Source organism: Harpia harpyja, chromosome 14 (genome assembly GCF_026419915.1).
Source record: "Harpia harpyja isolate bHarHar1 chromosome 14, bHarHar1 primary haplotype, whole genome shotgun sequence".
NCBI classification, from domain to species: Eukaryota; Metazoa; Chordata; class Aves; order Accipitriformes; family Accipitridae; genus Harpia; species Harpia harpyja.
In genome coordinates this window covers 39,190,799-39,211,581 of record NC_068953.1, presented here as the reverse complement: position 1 = coordinate 39,211,581, position 20,783 = coordinate 39,190,799, and the positions used below count along the sequence as shown (strand labels likewise).

The 20,783-nt window shown below is 54.8% G+C and overlaps 1 protein-coding gene and 1 long non-coding RNA gene across 4 annotated transcripts in view; one reads left to right on the top strand and one right to left on the bottom strand.

Annotated features, from left to right (window-relative positions):
• The window catches only part of LOC128151295 (uncharacterized), a 92,556-nt gene that overhangs the window by 20,700 nt on the left and 51,073 nt on the right, over nucleotides 1–20,783 (top strand). The window lies entirely within an intron of this gene.
• ZNF609 (zinc finger protein 609) overlaps nucleotides 1–20,783 on the bottom strand; it is a 74,515-nt gene that overhangs the window by 48,097 nt on the left and 5,635 nt on the right. For 2 of the 3 annotated variants that reach the window (XM_052808574.1, XM_052808572.1), the window contains exon 2: nucleotides 10,840–11,704. In XM_052808574.1, the coding sequence (XP_052664534.1) occupies nucleotides 10,840–11,586 (747 nt within the window). In that variant the 5' untranslated portion in view covers nucleotides 11,587–11,704. The remainder of the gene's footprint in view (nucleotides 1–10,839; nucleotides 11,705–20,783) is intronic. The other variant, XM_052808573.1, reaches the window with a different exon arrangement.

Sequence of the window (20,783 nt, the reverse complement as noted above, 5' to 3'; positions counted from 1 at the left end):
ATTAATAGCCAGCCTGGAAGACCATAAAACACTAAACACCTAAAGAGTTCCTGTACCTTGAAATGTTAATGCTAAGCAAAAAAAGAAACCTTCCTGTTAGCAAACTGCTCTGCTCTGTGATATATATACACGGTTGCCTGCCTTCCCTCCAAGCCACAGAACAGCAAACACCACTCAAAACCCTAAAACGTCGCCCTACTTACAAGGCATCCTATAGATCTGCTCGTCTCCCCAACACCCGGACGGGAGAGGCTTCGCCAGCACATGCCAGGTCTTCTTGATGACTTAGTTACCACCTCAAAGAGCTGACTGGCGCCTGGCCATCCTCCCCTTAAAGGATCCTTTTCAGCCTTCGAAAGCGATCTCCCCCGGCCCCCGAGCACACACAGCCCGGCCCCGGCTCTTTCCTGTTCTCCCAAGCCTCCCTTCCCCGCTCGATTGCCGGAGCTCAGCTCTGGCACCGATGTCCCCCCTTCTCTACCACGGCTTTGCTCCCTTCTCCATGCCTACGCCATGGTGGGTCAAGGGGACATGGGAGCAGAGACCTGGGGCTGTGTGTCCTGCGGGGGAGGGCAGATCGGGATCCCAAGCTGGCAGGGCAGTGCCAGCTGGAAATACTCGCTTGGAGCTGGAATAGTCACGTTAACCACGCCTCCTGGCATGCTCTGTGCTTGGCATGGGACCACAAGGACATCGCAGCCCCTTCACCACACCACGCTGGGGATGCGGCATCTCAGCACCGACACCAGCTTTAGCAGTACTGATTATTTTTGGGATGCCCTTTCCAGGGAACAAGCCCCTTTTGGACAACACACCCCACACCTCCACTTGCCACCATCCACAGACAAGCCACTGGGTGGATGCAGCTCTCCCTCCTCCAGCCCGGCCGGCGACAGGCTTGAACCCAGGACCAAGCCCTGGCTCCGGGGTCCTCTTTCAAGGGCTGAGCCCGAGGACGGTGGCCACCAGCCACGTGGCACGTGGTTCACTCCGGAATAAGCCACATCCATCTGTTAAACAGATGAGCAGGGCCATTCCCAGTGCAGGAGGCAGTGTACCTGCATGCCAACAACTGGAGGGAGGGATGGGTGGGCAAGCAGAGTGCGTCTGGGAATGACATTCATTTGCATAGCACCTGGGGAAAAAAAAAAAAAAATAAAAATCACAACATTGCATTTACATAGCTAATTGGGGGAGCGAGCTTCCCGGAATGAAATTACTTTCTGGCTTGGGAAAAAAAAAAAAAAAAAAAAAACAACAAAAAACACACCACCACAACCACAGGATTTGTAGCTGTAATGGTGCCTTCTCCACCCAGAGCACCTTGGGTGCTCTCCCTGACAAAGTCCATGCTCATGCCTAACAGGGGAGCATCTGATCCATGTGGAGGATGGGGGGAAACTAAGGCACAGAGGCTCCAGCATTCGCATCAAGGAAGGGCAGCCATGAGCTCCGACAGGTCCTCTTGCTGCCTTGGCACCGGATGAAAAGCGCTTTTGAGTTGTATCACATCCCATCCCCTTGACGGGATGTAAAACGTGGTGACCTCTATGTCACAACCAGAATTAAAGCTTAAGCCTGCAAAGCAGGCATGCTCTCTGCATTATTCATCGCAGCATGCTTCAAGAGACCCCAAGTGAACAAGGGCCAGACAATACGTTAAAATAAATCTAGACACTTACCGAGTTTTAAACCGATTTCAGTGTCAAGCACAGGGGAAACATCAGCAGATATGAGCACGTGCCATTACCACACCATATAAAAGCTTTGTGGTTAATGCCTTCCTGCAAAGGGATTTATCCTGTCCGCAGCACGCTGGGATGGAGCTGGCACCATTCGGTAGGCTGGGGGTAAGGCTGGGGGCATGGGGGGAGGAGGAGAGATGGACAGCACGGGTACCACATGCCCTCCTGGGTCGAGCGGTGCCAGCCAAAGTCATCACGAGCCCTGCGAGAGGCCGCCGGCCAGGCAAAGCCTCCAACCCCTTACAGCATAGCATCACCCCGGCAAAGCCCACGTCTCCAGCCCCAGGCAGCATCAGCGCTGCCCGCGATCCCATCCATCCCAGCAGCGCAGCGTGCCCACTCACCCGCCCATGCCGGCCCACAACCTGAGCTCACCCTAGAAAACCCTGAGCATGTTTGTTTACATCAAATCAGTTCCATGATCTGGTCCGTGGGCAGGAATGAGTAACAGGGACAGGAATATCTCGAGCAGATGTTGTCACCAAATACAACATATCATCAGGCTGCTGGTAGCTTTAAATCATTTCAGAGCCCAGCGATTTCTTTCCAGCCCTGGGCTGCTCTCCCCAGCTCTCCGACTCCAGCTGCTGGCTCAACATCTACGAGACCTGGGGTGGCTTTCCTCTTGCAGCCCAATAAGGACTCAAGCTCCAGGCGCTGATCACCACGAGGTAGGAATGTCACAAGGAGTCACTCCAAAGAGTCCATCGCAATCACTAGCTGCCTTTTATGCACAGAGGTGGTGCCTGCCATCAGCTCTGAATATTTGGGTGCCCTTTGGTCCAACACATGCCTGCACACAAGGACTCACACGGAAGATGGTCTTCACAGCTCCAGCCCAAAGCATCCTCAAGAGCAGCGGCAGAGCAACGCAGCGCTGCGTTTGCATGGCAAACATTGGGAAAGCAGAGGCACAGAAGACGCCATGCCTGCAGAAAACAGGGAAAAGGCAGCGAATCCCCAACAAGCCAGCCTTTAAAAGCAGAGGAAGGGAAAAGCAGGCAGCGCTTCGCTCCGCAGCCCTTTCCAGCAGCCTCCCCGGCTGCCGGGTGGAGGAGCAGCTTTGCTCATTAGCGGGTTATTCCTGGCACACTCCCTCTGCATCAGCTCCCCGGCAGGGCCGCGGGAGCAGCTCGCCAGGTTTTGAAGCCTTCGGGGTCGCGCGGCGCTCAAGATGCACAAATCTTCCTTTAAAGAAATCTCACTCAGGCAGATAAATGGTGCTGGGTAACTGGGGTCATTAGGCTAATAAGCAGCCACCACCAGCCTGGAAGCAAAGCAAAAAAAACACGAGAGTCTACCCCAGGCAGTTAGCCTCAAAATCTGACCCATCTCAAGCAGTTACCATCTCCATCGGAGAAATCGGGTCCATGAGTCAGCAGGATCAATCACCCGCCGGCCTTTTCATCAAAGTCTCTAATCAAAGCATCGGGGGAGTGCATTTGCAGCTTGCTCACGCCAAGGAAGCAGGGCATGGACCCCGTTGAGAAGGAGACGTCCCCCCTCTGTCAGCCTCCTCGTTAGCGCGTTGTCATTCTGCTCTCGCGCTTCGGGAACAGGGAGATGTTTTCTCCGCTTTCCCAGCGCGGCTCTGTTTTCTCCCGCTGTGTCCTTGATGGGGAGCCACAGGTCCTGCTTCCCACTCCGACGGAGATGGGGCTGCGTTTCGGCACGACAATCTATTAAACGGGATACAGCAACGCCAATGAGTTGGGCATCAAAACTAACTCATCCCTTAACTAGCCCTTCCTAACGCTGCCAGCTGGGAAAGCAAACAGGGAGAGATGCAATTTTTCCTTTATAAAACCTTCAGAGGTGGGATCAGCTGAAACTCCCAGCCTGCTACATCTAGCGGTTATAAAAAAAAAAAAAAAAAAACAAACCACATATAAATAACCTCTCAGCAGGAGCCAAAACTCTAAGACTAACCCCATGGTTTTAAGTGAACGAGGCCAATTTCCTCCTTTGTAGCTCTTGACACATGTTGGCTGCGTGCCCCCTTCTTGCCTTGTTCCTAGAGCAGAAGGCTCCGGGCGGCGGGTCCGGGGACGATAAGGAAACGAGCGGTGTAATTCCCAAGGCCTCCCAACACAGCCCTGTCAGCAGCTCTGGAGGCGGCCGATTCCAGCGTGACTGGAGAAAAGAAACCACGGCGAGAGGAGCAGGCAAGAGATGGCAGCTGCCTGTACCACCCCTGCCGCTTCCTTGAGCTGCCGATGCTGCTCCGGCTGCCATTCCCCAGAAAGAGCCGAGCCCTACAGAGCGAGGGGTGGGAAACAGCGCTAGGATGGCAGGAAAACAGCTTCTGCCTGGGGTTTTCAGTACGAGCGGGTCCCTACCCCAAGCACTGGGCTTCCCACGAGCACCAAAAATCCCTGGGGAAAACAAAGTACGGGGTTAATGCCAGCTCTGAAGGGATGGACAGAGCGAGCTTTGGAGGGGCTGTAAAGCAAAAACTGTTTTCACCAAAACACTTCCATTGGGAGTTTCTCCATCCAAACTCTGGCCCCAAGACAAGGAAATCCACGTCGGGCACTATCCATCACATCTGGGTCATGTCTTTGAAGCACGAGGCTGGGACCAGCCCACAACGCCCCGTCCTGGCTTTGCCCCACATCAAGCGACTCGGCTTCCCAAACCACCATCTCGAATGCAGAGAAGCCCTCTTCATCCTCACCTCGACGGGGATCTCGCGTCAGAGCAGCTCGGGTTTTGCCAAAGCGTCGCATCAAATGTCTTGATATTTGGGGTGGGAAAAGCCGTTTTGGTGCATTGGGTTCTTCTGCAAGCATAAAAGGTGCTCGGCACACAGAGGGCTCAAGCCCTCAGCACAGCAGCTCCCCGCTCCCATGCCGCTCCTCGGGGAGCTCCATGGTCAAACTACGCTTGAACCATTTTGTACTGGAGCGAGACACATATAGCTGCCGGCGGAGGGTGAGATCAAGTCCTAAAAGGATGCACGGACAGCAGAGCCAGAAGCTCTGAGCAACGTGAATCAGCTGTACTGCTGCCACCGTCAGCTAGCAAAGGAGAAGAGGACAAGCACTAAGGGACAGCAAGAAGCTGGTGATGGCTGGGATACCACGACAGAAGAGGCCACAGCAGAGCTGGAGCCCATTATACCCACCAGCAGGACAATGTAAAGCAGCAGCACAGGATTAGTGGCCACATCTCCACAGCCATGTGGCAAGGAGCTACCTCCACGATCAGGTTGGGATCAAGCCCATGGTGGTCTCCAGGCTCTACACAGAGCACCACTCTCTCTTTGAGGTGCAAAGCTGGAAGCAAATGCAATATCCAACATACAGAAATGTCCCTAAGAGAGTCTACAGCTATCTCCTGTTGGGCTTGGACCTAGCAGAGCTACTGCCTTCTAGGAAGATCTCACCTCTTCATGATGGAGTCATCCAAGCACCCCTTCACCCCAAACCTCACCACTCCATCCACCACCGAACCTCATCCCTCCCACCAAAAATGGCTTTAAAAAAAAAAAAAAAAAAAAAAAAGCAACCATGTTTCGATTCTAGGTAAAGAACTCCTGGGTGGGGGACACCTAGCACCTGGGTGGTCATCCCACATCCCAGGCAGGCTGGGACAGTCACAGCTGTAGGAACAGCACTGAAGACATCATGCAGGTCTGCCTCTATGAGTTTAGGGGACGAAGGTCTGCACAGATGACAGCAAAGCCACGTTGCAAACTGCCGGACAAGACGGCAGCAGCAGGCAGAGTCCAGGGATGTATTTTTGGGGAGTATTTCTGTTTTGGCAGCTGCCGCCAGCATGGCGTAGCCACCCCACTTCCTCCACTGCCATCTGACCTCCCAGCCACTGCTCAAGCACCACTTCCAACGCCACGCTGTCCTCCCACAGAACCAGAAGTGTATTTTCAGACCAGCTTTGGGGCCCGTCCACTGCAGCATCCCCCACCTTACAATGTCCCCTCGCCATCAGGCCACCCATAGCAGGGGATCTCTGCTCGGAGCACATGCAAGGCATAACCACGCTGTGCTCAGGGGGGAAAATCCAGGGCAAAAAATGCACCGGTGGCTTTTACCCCGTCTCGCAGAGCGACATGACCAGATCCACCTTCCTTGCTGCCCAAAACCACAGCGCACATGACCCAGAGAGGCTCTTCAGAAGAGCCATGTCTCCAGCGGCTTCTGTTTGCCTTTCCCTTGTTTGCAGCAGCGTCGCATCTGGACTCTCGTCAGAAGAGGAGGAAAAAAAAAAAAAAAAAAAAAAAAAGAAAAAACCCGCCCTCCTCCTGCTGAACAACCTCTCAATCAAAACAAAGCCGGAGCGGCAGCCAAGAGCTGGGAGGCTCTTTTGTTTAATGCCTAACATCCCCGGCCGGGCCAGCCCGCCCCAGCACGCCAAGGAGCAGGGTGCAGGGGCAATGGCGCAGGCAGCAAGCCGGAGCGGAGAGCCAGCAAGCAAGCGCCCGCTGCCCCGGCGAACAGACCCTGGGGCCAGCTCGGCCGCACAAAAGCAGGCAGTGGGGCAGGCGGTGAAAACAGGCTTTCCCAAGCCCAGCCAGCGCTGCTCCTCCATGCACGGCCATTTTGCCGAGCGTGGCTGCTCGCGGAGAGCAGCCGTTCCCTCCCGAACACCAGTGCCCCCCCCACCCCAAACCCATCCCCAACGACCCACGGCTTGCTGCCCGCCGAGTCGGGGACAGACCTTGTTGCTGGTCCACATGCTCCGGATGCGGGTGCGTCAGCGCAGGCTCATTTCTCTCCCTGCCACGAGTAGTATTAAGCTCCCACTCCTGCACCCCCAGATATCTTTTGGGGCTCCAGCAGAACGGGCTGGTGCAAGGACCTGCCCAGGCACTGAAGCACAGCCCAAGGCAAACCTGTGCTAGGTGCTCAGCCCACCCCAGAGACCGCAGAAGGCCTCGTCAGGGATGTTGCCAACGGGTTTCATCACGATCAGCCCCATCCCTGGGCTTGTGCCCAACACACTGATGGCATCAGGTTCGAGGAGGGTATGTAACAAGCCAGGGCATGCCAAAACAGGAGGCTGGATACGGCCAAGATGCACACCTAGAAAAGGGGCGTTTGGGATATTCAGTTCCTGAGGCTTCACCCCGGAAAGCAGCGACCAGAGGAGCCACAGGGTCACACCGGCAAAACATGTCCCATCAAGCCCATGGGCCGTGTCCACCGGCTCCGTTGCTGCAATGTCAGACACAGGAGCAAGGGTGATCTCGACGGTGGACACCATGCCAGCTCACGCACCTGCTGACATGAAAGCAAGTCTGAAAAAAAAAAAAACCCAAAGCAAAGCTCTTTCCTACACCCAGCAAGGACTGGAGGGCTGCAAAACCCTACAGTGAGATATTTAAAGAGCACAAAAGCAGAAGGAGGGGCAAACGGTGAGCTGACTGTGGCACTGAAGCACCTCGTCAAGGAAGAATACTCGCTACCAAAGTGCTCTTTAATCCAGCCAAGGAGATACAACAAAACCTCCTGGCTGGAGGCTGACTGCTCAACCCGCACGTACACTGGGGGAGGTCATCTACCCTGGGCTGAAGCCAGTGGAGGGAGAGACGGTCTCTCTTTCTTCATCCCCAGATGGAGACCAGCCTCCCTGCCTGAAACGGAAGCGGGAGCAGCACAGGGTTAAGCAGAGGACAAGCTGCCGGAGACCAAAGGTTGGGCTGAGTCACATTGTGGCCGTTCCTGTTTCGGTCTGAGCAAGTTTCTCGCTTCCCAGGCAGGGTTTGTCCCCAGGCCTGCAGGAACCCGTTGCCTTTGCCCCCCTGATGCACTCCCTGGAGGAGCTGCCCTCCCACAGCCAGCACACGCCTCTGCTCTTCGCCTGTCCTTCAGAGTCCACACACCGTTTTTGGGGCATCTCTGCAGCTTTCAGGAGACAGGAAGAGCCCAACGCCACTGCCCACCTCCATCTCGTCCCCTCCATCCTCCTCCCTGCCCCAGCCATCAGCCCATCATTAGGCTCTTCCTCGAGAAATAAAACTGCTTTCCCACTCCTTGCCATGCAGACACCTTTCTTCTCCTCGCCCACGGCTTTCCCGACCCGAAGAAAGCCATCTAGCTGCCCCCAGGAGGCTGACGAAACACAGCCCATGTTTCCTCCTGAGCACAAACCCAATACATTTTCCCGCAGATCCAGACCTTAAATCACTTCTCAAAACCGGGCTCAACCCTCCAGACTGAGCCTTCTTTGATGTGGTTGTACCTGAATCTGGACAAGTAAAATGGCAGAATCATCCTCACATGGTATCTGTACAGAGATGATAAAATGGTTCGGGTTGGAAGGGACCTTCAAGGATCATCTAGTCCAGTCCCCCTGCCATGGGCAGGGACATCTTTCACTACGTCAGGTTGCTCAAAGCCCCGTCCAACCTGGCCTTGAACACTTCCAACGACGGGGCATCCATAACTTCTCTGGGCAACCTCTTCCAGTGTCTCACCACCCTCATCATAAAACATTTCCTGCCTTATGGCCAATTTAAACCTACTCTCTTTCAGTTTAGAGCCATTGCCCTTTGTCCCGTCACTGCAGTCCCTCGTAAAAAGTCTCTATCTGTCTTATAAGCCCCCTTTATATATTGAAAGGCCACAATAAGGTCTCCCCGGAGCCTTCTCTTCTCCAGGCTGAACAACCCAACTCTCTCAGCCTTTCTCCACAGCAGAGGTGTTCCAGCCCTTGGACCATTTTCACGGCCCTCCGCCAGACCTGCTCTAATAGATCCATGTCCTTCTTGTGCTGGGGACTCCAGCACTGGGCGCAGTGCTCCAGGGGGGTCTCATCAGAGCAAAGGGGGAGCATCACCTACCTCGACCTGCTGGCCACGCTTCTCTTTACGTGGCCCAGGATACGATCAGCTTTGCAGGCTGCAAAGGCACAGTGCCAGCTAATGTCCGATTTGTCACCTACCAGTATCCCTAGGTCTTTCTCCATAGGGCTGCTCTCAATCCATTCATGCCCCAGTCTGCACTGATAGCGGGGATTGCCCTGACCCAGGTGCAGGACCTCGCACTTGGCCTTGTTAAACTTCATGAGGTTTGCATGGGCCCACTCCTCCAGCCTGTCAAGGTCCATGCTGTTTGGTCCCCATCTCCATAATCCCCAACTCGCTTTGGCATTTCTACCTGCAGAGGGTTTCTGCAGCTGCATCAGTGAAAGAAATAAATCTTTAATAGTAAAAACACAGGAAAAGCCATGCAGGGTATGACCAAAGGTCCAGTTGGCTCCCATGCTGGCTTTGACAACAGCCAGCAGCAGATGGCTATGAAAGAAGATAACAGCCAAGTGCATTGAGATATTTCCCAAACCACTTCCCAAGCTCCAGCCCTCCTTGGGCTTTTCCCAAGCCAAAAGACATTGCCCTGTACACCCCGCCCCGCGATGGGTTCCTCCTCCACAAACCCACCCAGGTGCCCCAGAGCATCGGTGGACTTCAAGCATCCACAGCTTTTTGCAGCAGCATTCAAGTCCATCATGCAAAAGAGCATCTGCTCCTCTTCCCGGTTTCATTCGCTCTGGTTCTGCTGCCAGAAAGGACAAGGAAACAACACATCATCTCCACATCACTCCTTAGTTTTACAGGCTTCAGCCACCTGCCCCAGGAGTCTTCCTCTCAAGCAGAGGAAGCACCAACCTACTTAGGAGCTCTTCTCCCAGAGCCATCCCATGGCCGACCGTCCCCACCACCCTTCTCTCCATATGTGCTCTATCTTTTTGCGAACGGAATAAAAAAAATCTCCCCAACATCTCACTGGTCTCAGCAACTCCCCCAAATCCACCGAACGCTCCCCACCCATCCCCTCCCAGTGCCCAGCACCACGATCCCCATGCCAAAGCAGAAATCCTTCCGGCAAGCCTCCGGCTGCACACACGGCAACGCAAACCCCGATACCCCCCCAGCCATTCTCCCGATACCCCAGCACGTGTTGACAGCAATAGGGCTGAACCACCCTGAACGCACACGCTCGCGATGCTCGCCCCACGCATGCAAACGCGTGGCTTCACGGGCACGGACCGGCCACGCCACGCGTGCAGCCAGTGCAGCGGAGCTTCTGCTCCAAGCGCGGAGAACTCCAGGCGCTCAAAGTCTACCCCCATCCGCCTGCAGAAAACACATCAGCCGCTGCAATTACTAAGAAACAAGCTGACTGAGCTGCTGCTCCAGCGGCCGTATCCAGAAACGGCTGCACAGCCACCCAGAGCCAAACGCCACGCAGACAGACACACGGCCCTTCGCCCTGTCAGCTGTGGGCCGCTGGTGGGGCTTTTTGTGCCCCCAGTGACCTGGAAGAGCAGCTTCACCAGCTCAGCATCACTGCTGAGTGTTAGCAGAGGAGCGACATGCAAAAAAATCACCCACAGCAACGCGTTGGCCCGAGGCTGATCGTCACCACAAGTGGGACAAAGCCCACGTACCAACGGCAGACCAAGAAACGAGGCGGTAACTCCTGTCAACCCTGCACCTTGTGCTTGCCTGCGCGCCCACACAGATCCCACATTTACTAACATGTTAAGGTCTCCTTCTCTGCAAATGATGCAACCAGAAAGAAATAAATTCTTCTGAGAGCTGCAGGGAGCTTTGACACACAAGGTGAAGGCACCAGGAAGCAGAGCACGGCAGCCAACAGACTGCCCTGTCTTGTCGGGAGCTGGAACGGGCACAGGACCGGGACATCACTTCACCACCAGCCCGGGCTCCTCCTACAGAGCGACAGGAGTCGGAGAGGCTTGGACCCGCTCGGCACAGCCGCAGCACCAAAGAAAACAAATCCCCAAGGGTACGGCAGGACAGTACCCTGACACACAGTGACTGCAGGTGATTTGCCAGTGCACGGTTCCCAGAAGCCATGCATGGCTTGACCGGTGCCCTCCCATTGCTGCATCCAGACGCCGGCACATCACACGGCCAAACCATCTTCACGCCAGAACCAGGAGGCACCAGCCATCCACCAGGGCTGGCCCCCAGCGATACAGGGCGCACAGCCCCGCTTTAAGCTCCCGCTTCCTCGTCACCCACAGCGGCACGTCCCTTGCACAGGAGCGACCGCCAGAGCCGAGCGGCAATGCCACTCCACCCACACCCCGACGCCTTTCTTACCTTCTCCGACTTCACCTTTTTCAGCTGCCGGCACTCACTTTCCCCATCCTCCAGCTCCGACTTAACTCCCAAGGGATTGAGCGCAGCTCCCGTGTCAATAGCTATACTCCCAAGCTGCTCCGCAGCAGCAGGCTCTGTCCCCTGGCCCCCATCATACTGTCCCACCCTCACCGCCAGGGCCAGGGGCTGCAGCACGCTGGGCTCCTTCTCTGCCGCAGCCCCCGCACCCTCACTCCTCTCCTTCTTGCTTTTGGATGAGCCGCCCTCTTTCTCCTTCTTGGAGCTGGCCACGCTGCGAGACGCCTTGGCCGATTTCTCCGAGCCCTTCGGGGTGACAGCAGGCACTAAGTTGCCCGAGTTCGCGCCGTCCCCAGAGCGTCCTTGAGCCTCCTTCTTGCCACCAGCTCCCTCGCTGGGAGTGAACAAGGAGGTTCCCGGGGTTGGCTTGCCACTGTCCTTGCCACTCTTGCTCCTTTTCGACTTGGATTTGCCCTCCTTGCCCTGCGGGCCCGGCACCGGGCTGACAAACTTGATGTTGTCTGGTAGGGTTGCCACCGCGTTGGGTGCCGGGAGCCCCACCTCTTTGGAGCCCGACATTTCCAATTTCTGCTGATCCTTCTCCAAATCAGCGTCCAGGTCAATGATGAGATTCCCTACGCCAATGTCCCACTCATCGCCGCTGTCGTACGTCTCAACCGGGTTCGCATCGATTCCTTTCCCTCCGGAAGCTCCGCTGCTCAAGGACATCTTAGAGTTAACGGCCCCTCACAGTTCAAGGCTCTTCCCTGCCTCCACGCCCTGGGGGTCACCTACGTCCTCGGGGGGCTTCCAGCTGTCGGGGTCTGCCCAGGTGACGGCATCGCTGCTGGAAGGGAGAGCAAAGACAACAGGGTTACACACGAAGAGCCCCAGGCAGGCAGATCTGCCTTCACTGGCAGCCACACATGCAGGCGGGAGAGGTCCTGGGCAGGGTGAAAGCCCCCAGCCTCCCAAATCCCCCAACGCACAGCGCGAGGCAGCATCCTCCTGCCGCCTCCCCCGGGCTGGGGGCTGCTCCTCAGCCATCCCCGCAGCAGCAGCCATCTGGCACTGGTACCTCGATCGATACCAGCCCTGGCAGGTCACAGCTCTCGGCTCCAACGAGACATTATTCACACGTTTCCCCACTCGCCATTTCCCTCTGAATTATGGAGCGCTGCCCCTGGGAGGGAGGATTGATTCCTCTCCTGCCAATGCCACCTGGGGGGAGGGCTTCTCTCCATGCCAGCCTTGCTGTGAGGAACGAGAGCCACTCGCTGGGGAAGTCAAGTGCCTCAGTGGGAAATAAATCCCAAGCTTCAGAGCGTCTGTGACGCTTGGGACACATCAGAGCAGTCGCCGAAGGCCAAATCGCAGCAGGAAGCACAGGGTTTCCATCCCGCACCTCCAGGCAGCACAACACGGCACCCAGCTTTAGGACGTTAAACCACCATCACCTCCAGTATGATGAGCTGCACAGCAGGCTTCAAGAGATGGGAAACCAAGACACAGTTGCACGGGTACCCGGTCTTAACTGGGAAGAGGGGGATCACCCCTACCTACCCATGCCGTGACTGACCCCAGCTAGCCCAAAATTTCTCCTCCCGGCTCCCCAGCCCCTCGCCCTCCCTGCTCTCAGACGCACTGTATGCTGCCCAGTCCCCAGAGGCAGCGACGGGGAGGGAGGAGGAAAATAAAAAAAAGACACCCACGCGCAACCTGAAAAAGCACCAGAGTAGCTCACTGAGATTAGCTCGTGGCAATTACACTGATGAGACATAATTAACACATGAAACAGCTTCGTCCCCGCAGCCACCCGGCCAGCTACTTGGCCCCAGCCGCTCGCTCTCCAGATCTCTTAAGAAATCCTTGACCACCCATTTGGATGAAGCTCTTCTCCAGCAGCACTGTCCTCCCCTTCCCCGCTGAGCTCTGGGCCTGCTGGCTCCTGGTACTATTTACGAGCAACACTTCAAAAACAGGTGACTTAAAGAGAAATGAGAAGGGAAGAGGAAAAAAAAAAGAAAAAAAAAACCCAAAAAACAACAAACCCCACACATGCACAAATTTCTTCAAACCCCAGCAGGCAGGAGCCTGGAAAGCAGCTTCATGGTGCGTTTCCAGAGATGCAAACACTGTAAAAATGCCAGGGATTCTTTCATCAGACAGGCTGCCGCAGCCAGACCATTTTCCATCTGCTCCCCACAGCATCCTGTACAGCTCTGTACAGCTAATAATCCGCTCTCTGACAGGTCATTACGGAGATTTTTAACCCCAGGAGCCGGGGGCTAGCATGCAAGCTGGAAATGAAAAGCACTGACCTCTCATTTCAGCGGCAGAGAAAGTGCCAAATCAGGAGATCACTTTGTGCACCAGAGTCGCTAACGGCTTCCCAAAGCCGCCCTGCGTGTTTCTATTGCCGCCTCCTCCTCCTCCTCTTCCTCCTCCTGCCCCAGCACCCGATCCCCAGTCCCGAGCCGGGGCATCCAGCCCGACCCCACCAACCTGCCTCTTCGGAGGCTCCCTCCGAACCAGCGACGGGGCCCGTGATCGGCAGCGACCATCTCATCTCCGCACGGCACTGACCTCCCCGGCCGGCATGTGTTGCCACAGCCAGCTCCCTTTGTGCTGTGGATTCGCAGCAATTCCTTTGTCCGGATGGGCAAAGCCAGTAACGAGGTGGATGAACCAGATTTTTAGCTGGTAACAGCCCCTTCCCGGCCCAAAGTTGAGGCACAGCGTCCAGCCACAACCCCGCTGGACAAGGGCTCGGGGACACGGTGCCGCTGCGCAGGACCAACACACATGAGCTACTGGGAGAGGATGGGGCTCAGCCTCCAACTCCAAGAGCTGCCCACCCAAGGTTGGAGTGTGCAAAGGGCCACGCTCAGATCAGAGGGACAAACGGACAAGGATCTGGCCTCCCCGTCGCAGGAAGGCAACGGACAATACGCAGGGTTGTATCGTGACAGGCATAGCATCGCCCGCTCCACGCAACACCTCCACGATGCCGGCTTGGCCAGCTCTCAGCTCACACCAGAAAAACTCTCCTTGCTGTTTTAAGTGTGCATATATACATGCACACACATATATACATAAATATTATTTATATATATGAAATAAGGAGAGCAGATGAGCAGGACTTCGGTCTGAAACTATGCAAACAGCAGCGGCGTTTGCCAATTCCTACCACAACAAAAGGAAGAAGGAGCCCAGAAGTCCGCTGGGTCCCCAGCGATTAGAGAGCCAGGAACAATCAAAGGGTTAGAAAACAAGAGGAGAAAAAACATTCACCCTACGGAGGAAGCGTCAAGGGAGCCCAAGCTCTGCTAATGCAGATGGAAGGGAACCGCAAACAGGACAGACAAGAACATGCTGGATTTGCAAGAGTGGAGGAAAGGCACGTCGTGCTGAGAGCAGGGCAGGGAGCTCAAGACCTGCCGTCGCGGGAAGAGGGACCTGGGCAGGGATCAGCCCTTTCCAGCCCAGGGATGAAGGCTAGGACCCCGGTACGTGATCTGGGGGGGATCCCCTGAACGTCATCTATTGCACATGGCTCTAAAGCATTTCCTGCAGCTCAAACACCCGCTCCTTGAAACTCCCATCCCAATTCCCCACTTCTCCCAAGAGCCACTCCAGCAGGATCAACCTCTGCAGCCAGAGGAGTGTTTTGGCTCTTTCTCCCAGGCAAGACCCCCAGGGACCCCTGACCTGCCACACTGTCGCTATTTCAGGCGGACAGGAACCCCTGGCTACCGCAGCCCACCATCCAGAGAAGGAGGTCCCTTTCCCACCACCTGGCTTGCCCAAGCCGAAGAAGCACCAGGTGCTATCCAGATCCTCCCCACTCTCCTGCCGGGGGGAGTAATGCCGCCACAAATTATGGCATCTCAGAAAACAGACCGAGGAGATTGATTCAGCTATAAACGTGTCCTTCCCCTTACCTCCTGCCATCGCAGGATTGATCCCTGCGCAACATGAAAAGCATGTGCTCACTTGTTGGCCTGGAGACCTGCCAACAAAGCGTTTTAAGAGCAGTCCTGGAGCACAGATCCTACAAGGAGACAGCTTTCTGCTTGGGAATGCTGCACACACACAGCACCAGACATGAATAATTCAGCTCCATTAGGTGCCGAGACCTCTAACAATCCACATCTACGGGCTGGGACAGAGCCAACCGTATTAAGAGACAAACCTGAAAGTTCACTTTCGGAGCTGCAAACACACCTAGAGAAAGCTATTCAAACAGAATAGCTCGCCTTCAAAAAGGGAGCAAGGAAACCACACAAGCCCCCGGGTCTTTGTGCTAAAACATGCACAGGGTGCTCGGCAGCAAACCTGCCAGCCTGCGCCGCTTCGGCTTTCTCTACCGGTTACCAGAGGCCAAGAAACCAAAGCGGGGAAGGACTGAACGCCCGAGGGCGGCGAGATGCAGGAGAAAGCTCTTCTCCTGGCAGCAACCAGCCCGCACGTAGGGAGACTGTCTCATACCCATGTGCTCCAGCCTGCAGCGCTCCAGGATCAGCCTCTGGTGGCTTCCAGACATGACCGACTGCAATTTTCACCCTGATTAACTTTCAGGAATGCCCGCAAGAAGGAGCGGCAAAAGACGACGGCGGGGAGGCGGGAGGGGGCTGAATCTCCAGGACGTGGCGTTTCCTCCGGCGGGGCACAAGGCAGGGAGCAGAGGGGTTTCAGCGAGGCGCTCGCCCCAGCCGGGAGCGACCCCGGAGAGCGAACGGACCCCTCCGCTCCCTCCCACGGGGCAGGCAAAGGCAGCGCCAGCAGCCAGGAGCGAGCGTCCGTGGGAGACGCGCCGAGGCCCCGGAAGGCTCCCCACGAGCCCCCAGCCCCGCTCCGCCGAGGCAGTGGCATGAGGGGCCGCGGTGCCGAGGCCCTTCCTCCCGCCGCTGGCAGCCAGCCGACAGCTCTCCCCATACGCTGCCTCCGCACAAGATCCCTTTTTGTTTCCTTTTACGACTAAAGAAACTCGGGGACGGGGGGCGGGGGGGGGAACATGCCTGCCTTTCCCGAGCTGCCGCGCTTGCTCCCCGCTCGGCTCCTACCACCGCATTTGTAATCCCCCAGCTGGGCTTGTTTGGGTTGGATTTTTGTTAAGTAACTCCCATGTCTTTTCTGCAGATTTCTTTTTAAGATGTTCCCCTCTCTCCCCGCCCCCTCTCTCTAGAGATGGGGGAGGAAAAAAAAAAAAAAAAAAAAGAAAAAAAGAGAAATGCTGAACGCGAGCCAGCTGGCACGCACAAGAGGAGACGGAGAAATCTGCACAAAGGAGCTTCCTCACTCACTTGCTGCTTTCAGCTCAAGAAATCACGCAGGGGAGGAGGGTTTGCTCTCCCCATACATCAGTCAAGCTGTAGCAGACAAAGGAGATTTACCATGACACCCTCCAGAACTGCCACCCAAGGGGGGCAGGATCCCTCAATCGCCTTTGCTCGGCGGGAGTCCGAGCTGTTGCAAAACACACCAAAGCGCAGGGCTTCAAAACAAGCTGTTCAATGTGGAATTAAGCAAGATTTTGAATGGAAGAGCTGTGCTCCCGCCTCCTTGCTCGCACAAGGCGCTGGGAGAACTTCGGTGGCTCTCGGGGCTGAGCGGGACAGCACCGGCGAGCTGCCAGGAGGGAGAAGGCTAAACCCAATTTGAATAAAATGGAGCCACCCTTCTTTTTTAATATGGAGGTGCACCCCACCAAGACTACATCTTCCAGCATGCACTGCAGCCAGAGCACCCGGAGAGACATCAAGAAACTTATGCCGGGACTCCACGTTTCCGTAGCCTGAGCCTTGACACTGGAGATGAACCTGACACAGGGCAGCGCTCGAGTCATGAGTCATTTGTTGGCATTCTTGAGAAAAGCCTGAAATATTTCAGTCCAGGCATTACAAAAGCAGGACTGATGAGGTCACTGGAAGAGCCTGGAGATGGAGTAAGACGGGAGAGGTGAGCAAAGGTCTCCTTGATGTAGGGGTGGCCAAGCAATCACCCTACTGGGAGGAAAGCTCAGGAGATTTATCAGTTACAACACCCACCTGCTACCAAATACACACTCAAGCGTCATCTTCACGTTCATCATCAGTCAAAAGATGCAGCTCCAATCAAAATTCAACCTCACATCCATCCCCATCTGTTCATGACCTTAAAACACAACCTTTACAGCAACGTTCAGCAAGACTACAGCACACAAAGAAGTCCCGAAAAACTGTAGACACAAGATAAGGGCACACGGTGCCGGATCTCAGCCTGGCCGTGTTTGAAGAAAACACTTCACCAGATTAGCTAAAACTCAGAGTTTTCTTCTTATTGACACTTCTTTAACCTCGACACCAAACAGGCGTTGAGGAGAAACTCAATCTAGGGCTGAAAAACCCAACGTTCTTGAACATGGCTCAATGGCAAAGCCACCCTCAACAGATCCCCTCGCTTCCCTCAACTCACAACCAGCCAAACGCCACTGACGTGCAATGCAGACAACAAGGGGGAAAACAAAAAGGAAGAAATGTTTCACGCCTTCCTTCATATCATGCAATGGGGAAAACTGGAACAAGTTCCTCTTTAATCCTCCCATCACTCTTGGAAGTGTCATCACCAAAGTCCCAATTTTTCATTTGTTCATGCCTCAAGAGCCCGCAGTTCTTCAGATTTACAATTATTTGATTTTGATGTCTCTCAACCCTTGCATTTTTTTCAAGCTACTTACCTCTGTACTGAATAAAACTCAACTCACATTTCCTCCAACAACACACGAGGAAGTCCAGAGCTTCATACTTCAAGAAAACTAACGGCAAGAGAAACATCATTCAAGTGCATGCTCAGCTCGAGCAGGAGGCACATCAATACCTACAGACCCACACGAAGGCACCAAACATCACTTCATTTCATTCCCGTGAAGGACAGCAAGCAAACGTCACCTTCTTGGTACGTCCCCTTGCTCTTCGCTGAATCGCACTGCTGGAGCCACTTCTCCAGTGGGAAGCTGAGCAAGCACCATCGTTACACACAAGCGTGAATGTATGTGTCAACACGACTCAAGTCATAGAACCGTAGAGCAGACCAGGTTGGAAGGGACCTTGAAAGGTCACCTGGTCCAACCTTTTGTGGGAAAGGGAGCCTAGATGAGATTATCTACCACCCTGTCCAGTCACATCTTGAAAACCTCCAGTGACGTGGACTCTACCATGTCCGTGAGGAGGTTGTTTCAGTGAATGACTGTTCTCACCATAAAAAATTTCTTTCTTATGTTGAGATGAAACTTCTCCCGGTGCAACTTGTACCCATTACCCCTTGACTTCTCCACATGACTCCTCGTGAAGAGAGAGTCTTCGCCCTCTTTGTAGCTGCCCTTTAAGTCCAGTGACTTGCCTGCATGCACAGCCCTCCTACAGAGCCCTCCTGCCGGGCAGGAGCCAGGTTTGCAGGAAAGGTCACAGCGGTGGGATAAAGCAGCAGCACGGACTAGAGAAGCATCAAGCACAGCTAGGGCAGACAAGAGCCGTGCCAGCCCTTCGTTACAACTCTCACACAGCGCTGTCCTGTGCAAGGCACATCCCCTTCCCAAGCCCCTGCCGCAGAGATGAGCAGGTAGCAGCAGGGCTCAGGGTCGGCTGGACCATAGTCTGCTCATCCAAAAACACCGTCCGAGACTTCTTCCAGCAAGCGTAACCTTGCAGACTTCAAAACCTCCGACAGCTGAAAATGGCCAAGAGCTTTCTCAGCAACCCCGGTACTCAGATCCACATCCATAAACATAAAGTGGTGCCCAGAGCTCTTAACACTCAGCTGTACTGGGAAAAAGAAATTGAAAAACCCACATGCACCAGAGAAAAAGCATTCGGTGGGTAAAATAACAGAGCCAGCTTCCTTCCTGCAAGCTCAGCTCTAGATCTATCCTGAATTACGGACGCCCAACAGGGATTTACCCCTCACCATTGTGTCTGCATGCTGGAAGACACCACCATGTAATTGCCATGCCCAGACCTGCAAGCGAGGGTTTAACCATAACTAGAAGCACAGCCCCATCTTCACCCAAAACCTGCATCCCCCGCTCACCCTGCGATCCCCACGTGCCATCCTGCGCAACTGCAGGTGTCATGGCGGCACTGGCACCGGCAGCGCCATGGGAGCGGAGAGGCATCACCGCAGGGTTTGGCTATTGAAGGCTGACGCACGGACCATCGGCAGCTACACAGTCACAAAAGCAAAAAGCAACTCTATGAGCAATAACCGGCCAGGATTAACTCAGAAGCGCTTCAGATGAGTCTAAGCTAGACAAGCCGGCACACTACAGCTCATCGGAAGTGCTGCCGGCAGCACCAGACATGGCCCCGGTGCTCTCCTACCACCACAAATCCCATTCTTGTTGAACCCAGCCAGCCATGCCGCTGCTGGCTGTTGCCAAAACTAACATTAAACACTCAAAACGGGACATCTGAGCAAATCTCGTTGGCACCAAGCTCTGCATCGCGAAGCTTCCCATAGGGACAAACCTGGGGGTTGTTTGTCCCTCGAGCAGGGAGCTGGTTTCCACTGGGAAAGTGGAGCAGCCATGCAGATTTAACCCCTGTCTGGTTACACCCTTGCTAACCCCAACACAGAAGTGAACTGATTTACGAGTGGCTTAAAGATATCTGAATCAGTGGCCTGTCCTCATGTGCAACCTAGAAGGGGGTAGAGAGCACATAAAAATAACCAAAAAGGCTTACAAATTTCATATAAAGCTCCACACCGGCTGGAAAACCGCCAGCAGCCTGAGAAAGTCAGCAGCGAGAGGAAGCAAGATGGATGTGACCAGGAAAGATCCCCAAAGCATCAGTCACGGAGATGGGAAGAAAGAAGAGCTGGCGAAGACCAAAGACAACCAATGGCATAAATAACCACTGTAGTAAGTGCCGGAAAAAAGGAGCTCGCCCTTTTCCCCCTGCTTGCCCAACGCCATCAGCAGGGTGGCAGAAAGGCACCCGCAGTTTTGGCAGTAGCCCAAGCTCCTGGGCATCGGCAGGAGCAGAGCAGGCACCTCTGAACCAGCCGTTCGTACCCTTTCCTTACGGGGCTTTGGAGGCGGCAAGGCTCCTCACCTCACTCCCAGCCACCCTGGTATCCCTGCCATCCCCTAAACCCACAGTGGTCCCAGTCCCAAGCTGGGGCTTTCACGGTTGCAGCCACACAGGTTTCCAACAAGGATCAGCCTCCACAGAGGTACAGCTGGAAAGGGAAACCACCGGCTGCGTTGGCAGATGCAGGGAGGGCTCCTGCGTCTCATCTCTGTCTTCTCCTTCCAAAGGAAGAGCACTGGAGTGATCCCAGCTGAGCGATGCCCAGTTGAGCGGCGTCTCCCAGCCACAGCCCTACCGCGACAGGAGAGGGGTATACAGCAATGCAATCTGGAGAGGACGGACAGATACTTGCTTGCTCGCTCCCAGGTTGCTCCCAGGGGAGGGAGAGCTTCTGGGCTTTATTTTTTCTTTTAGGAGAGGAGCACGCAGGCAGCCTTGGCTGTTTCCCAGGCTTCAGAAGAGGACGAACATCCCTCCACTGCTCCAAAAATGAAGGAGCCGCCACTTCACCTATTAATGCCTTTAATTCCCTTCATTCAATAACCAATTAGGGCACCTTGGCTACACGAGCTAAGGCTTCATTTGCAGCAGAGGACCGTACATGCGGCTGTAATCTCTCTTGCTGTCAAACCACCAGCCTGGGAACACTTTGGGAAAAACCAACCAGACTGCAAAGTAAAGGAGGAGGGAAGGCGTACACAGACAGGGACAAATGCAAGCAGAGCAAGTACCATGCCAAGAAATCCTTCTTTTTTTTTTTTTTTTTTTTTTTCCCCGGGAGGGATAATAAATAGGTGTATTTCACAGATTAATAAAGCACATTTACAAAGCTATGATATACATCAGAAAGTTGCT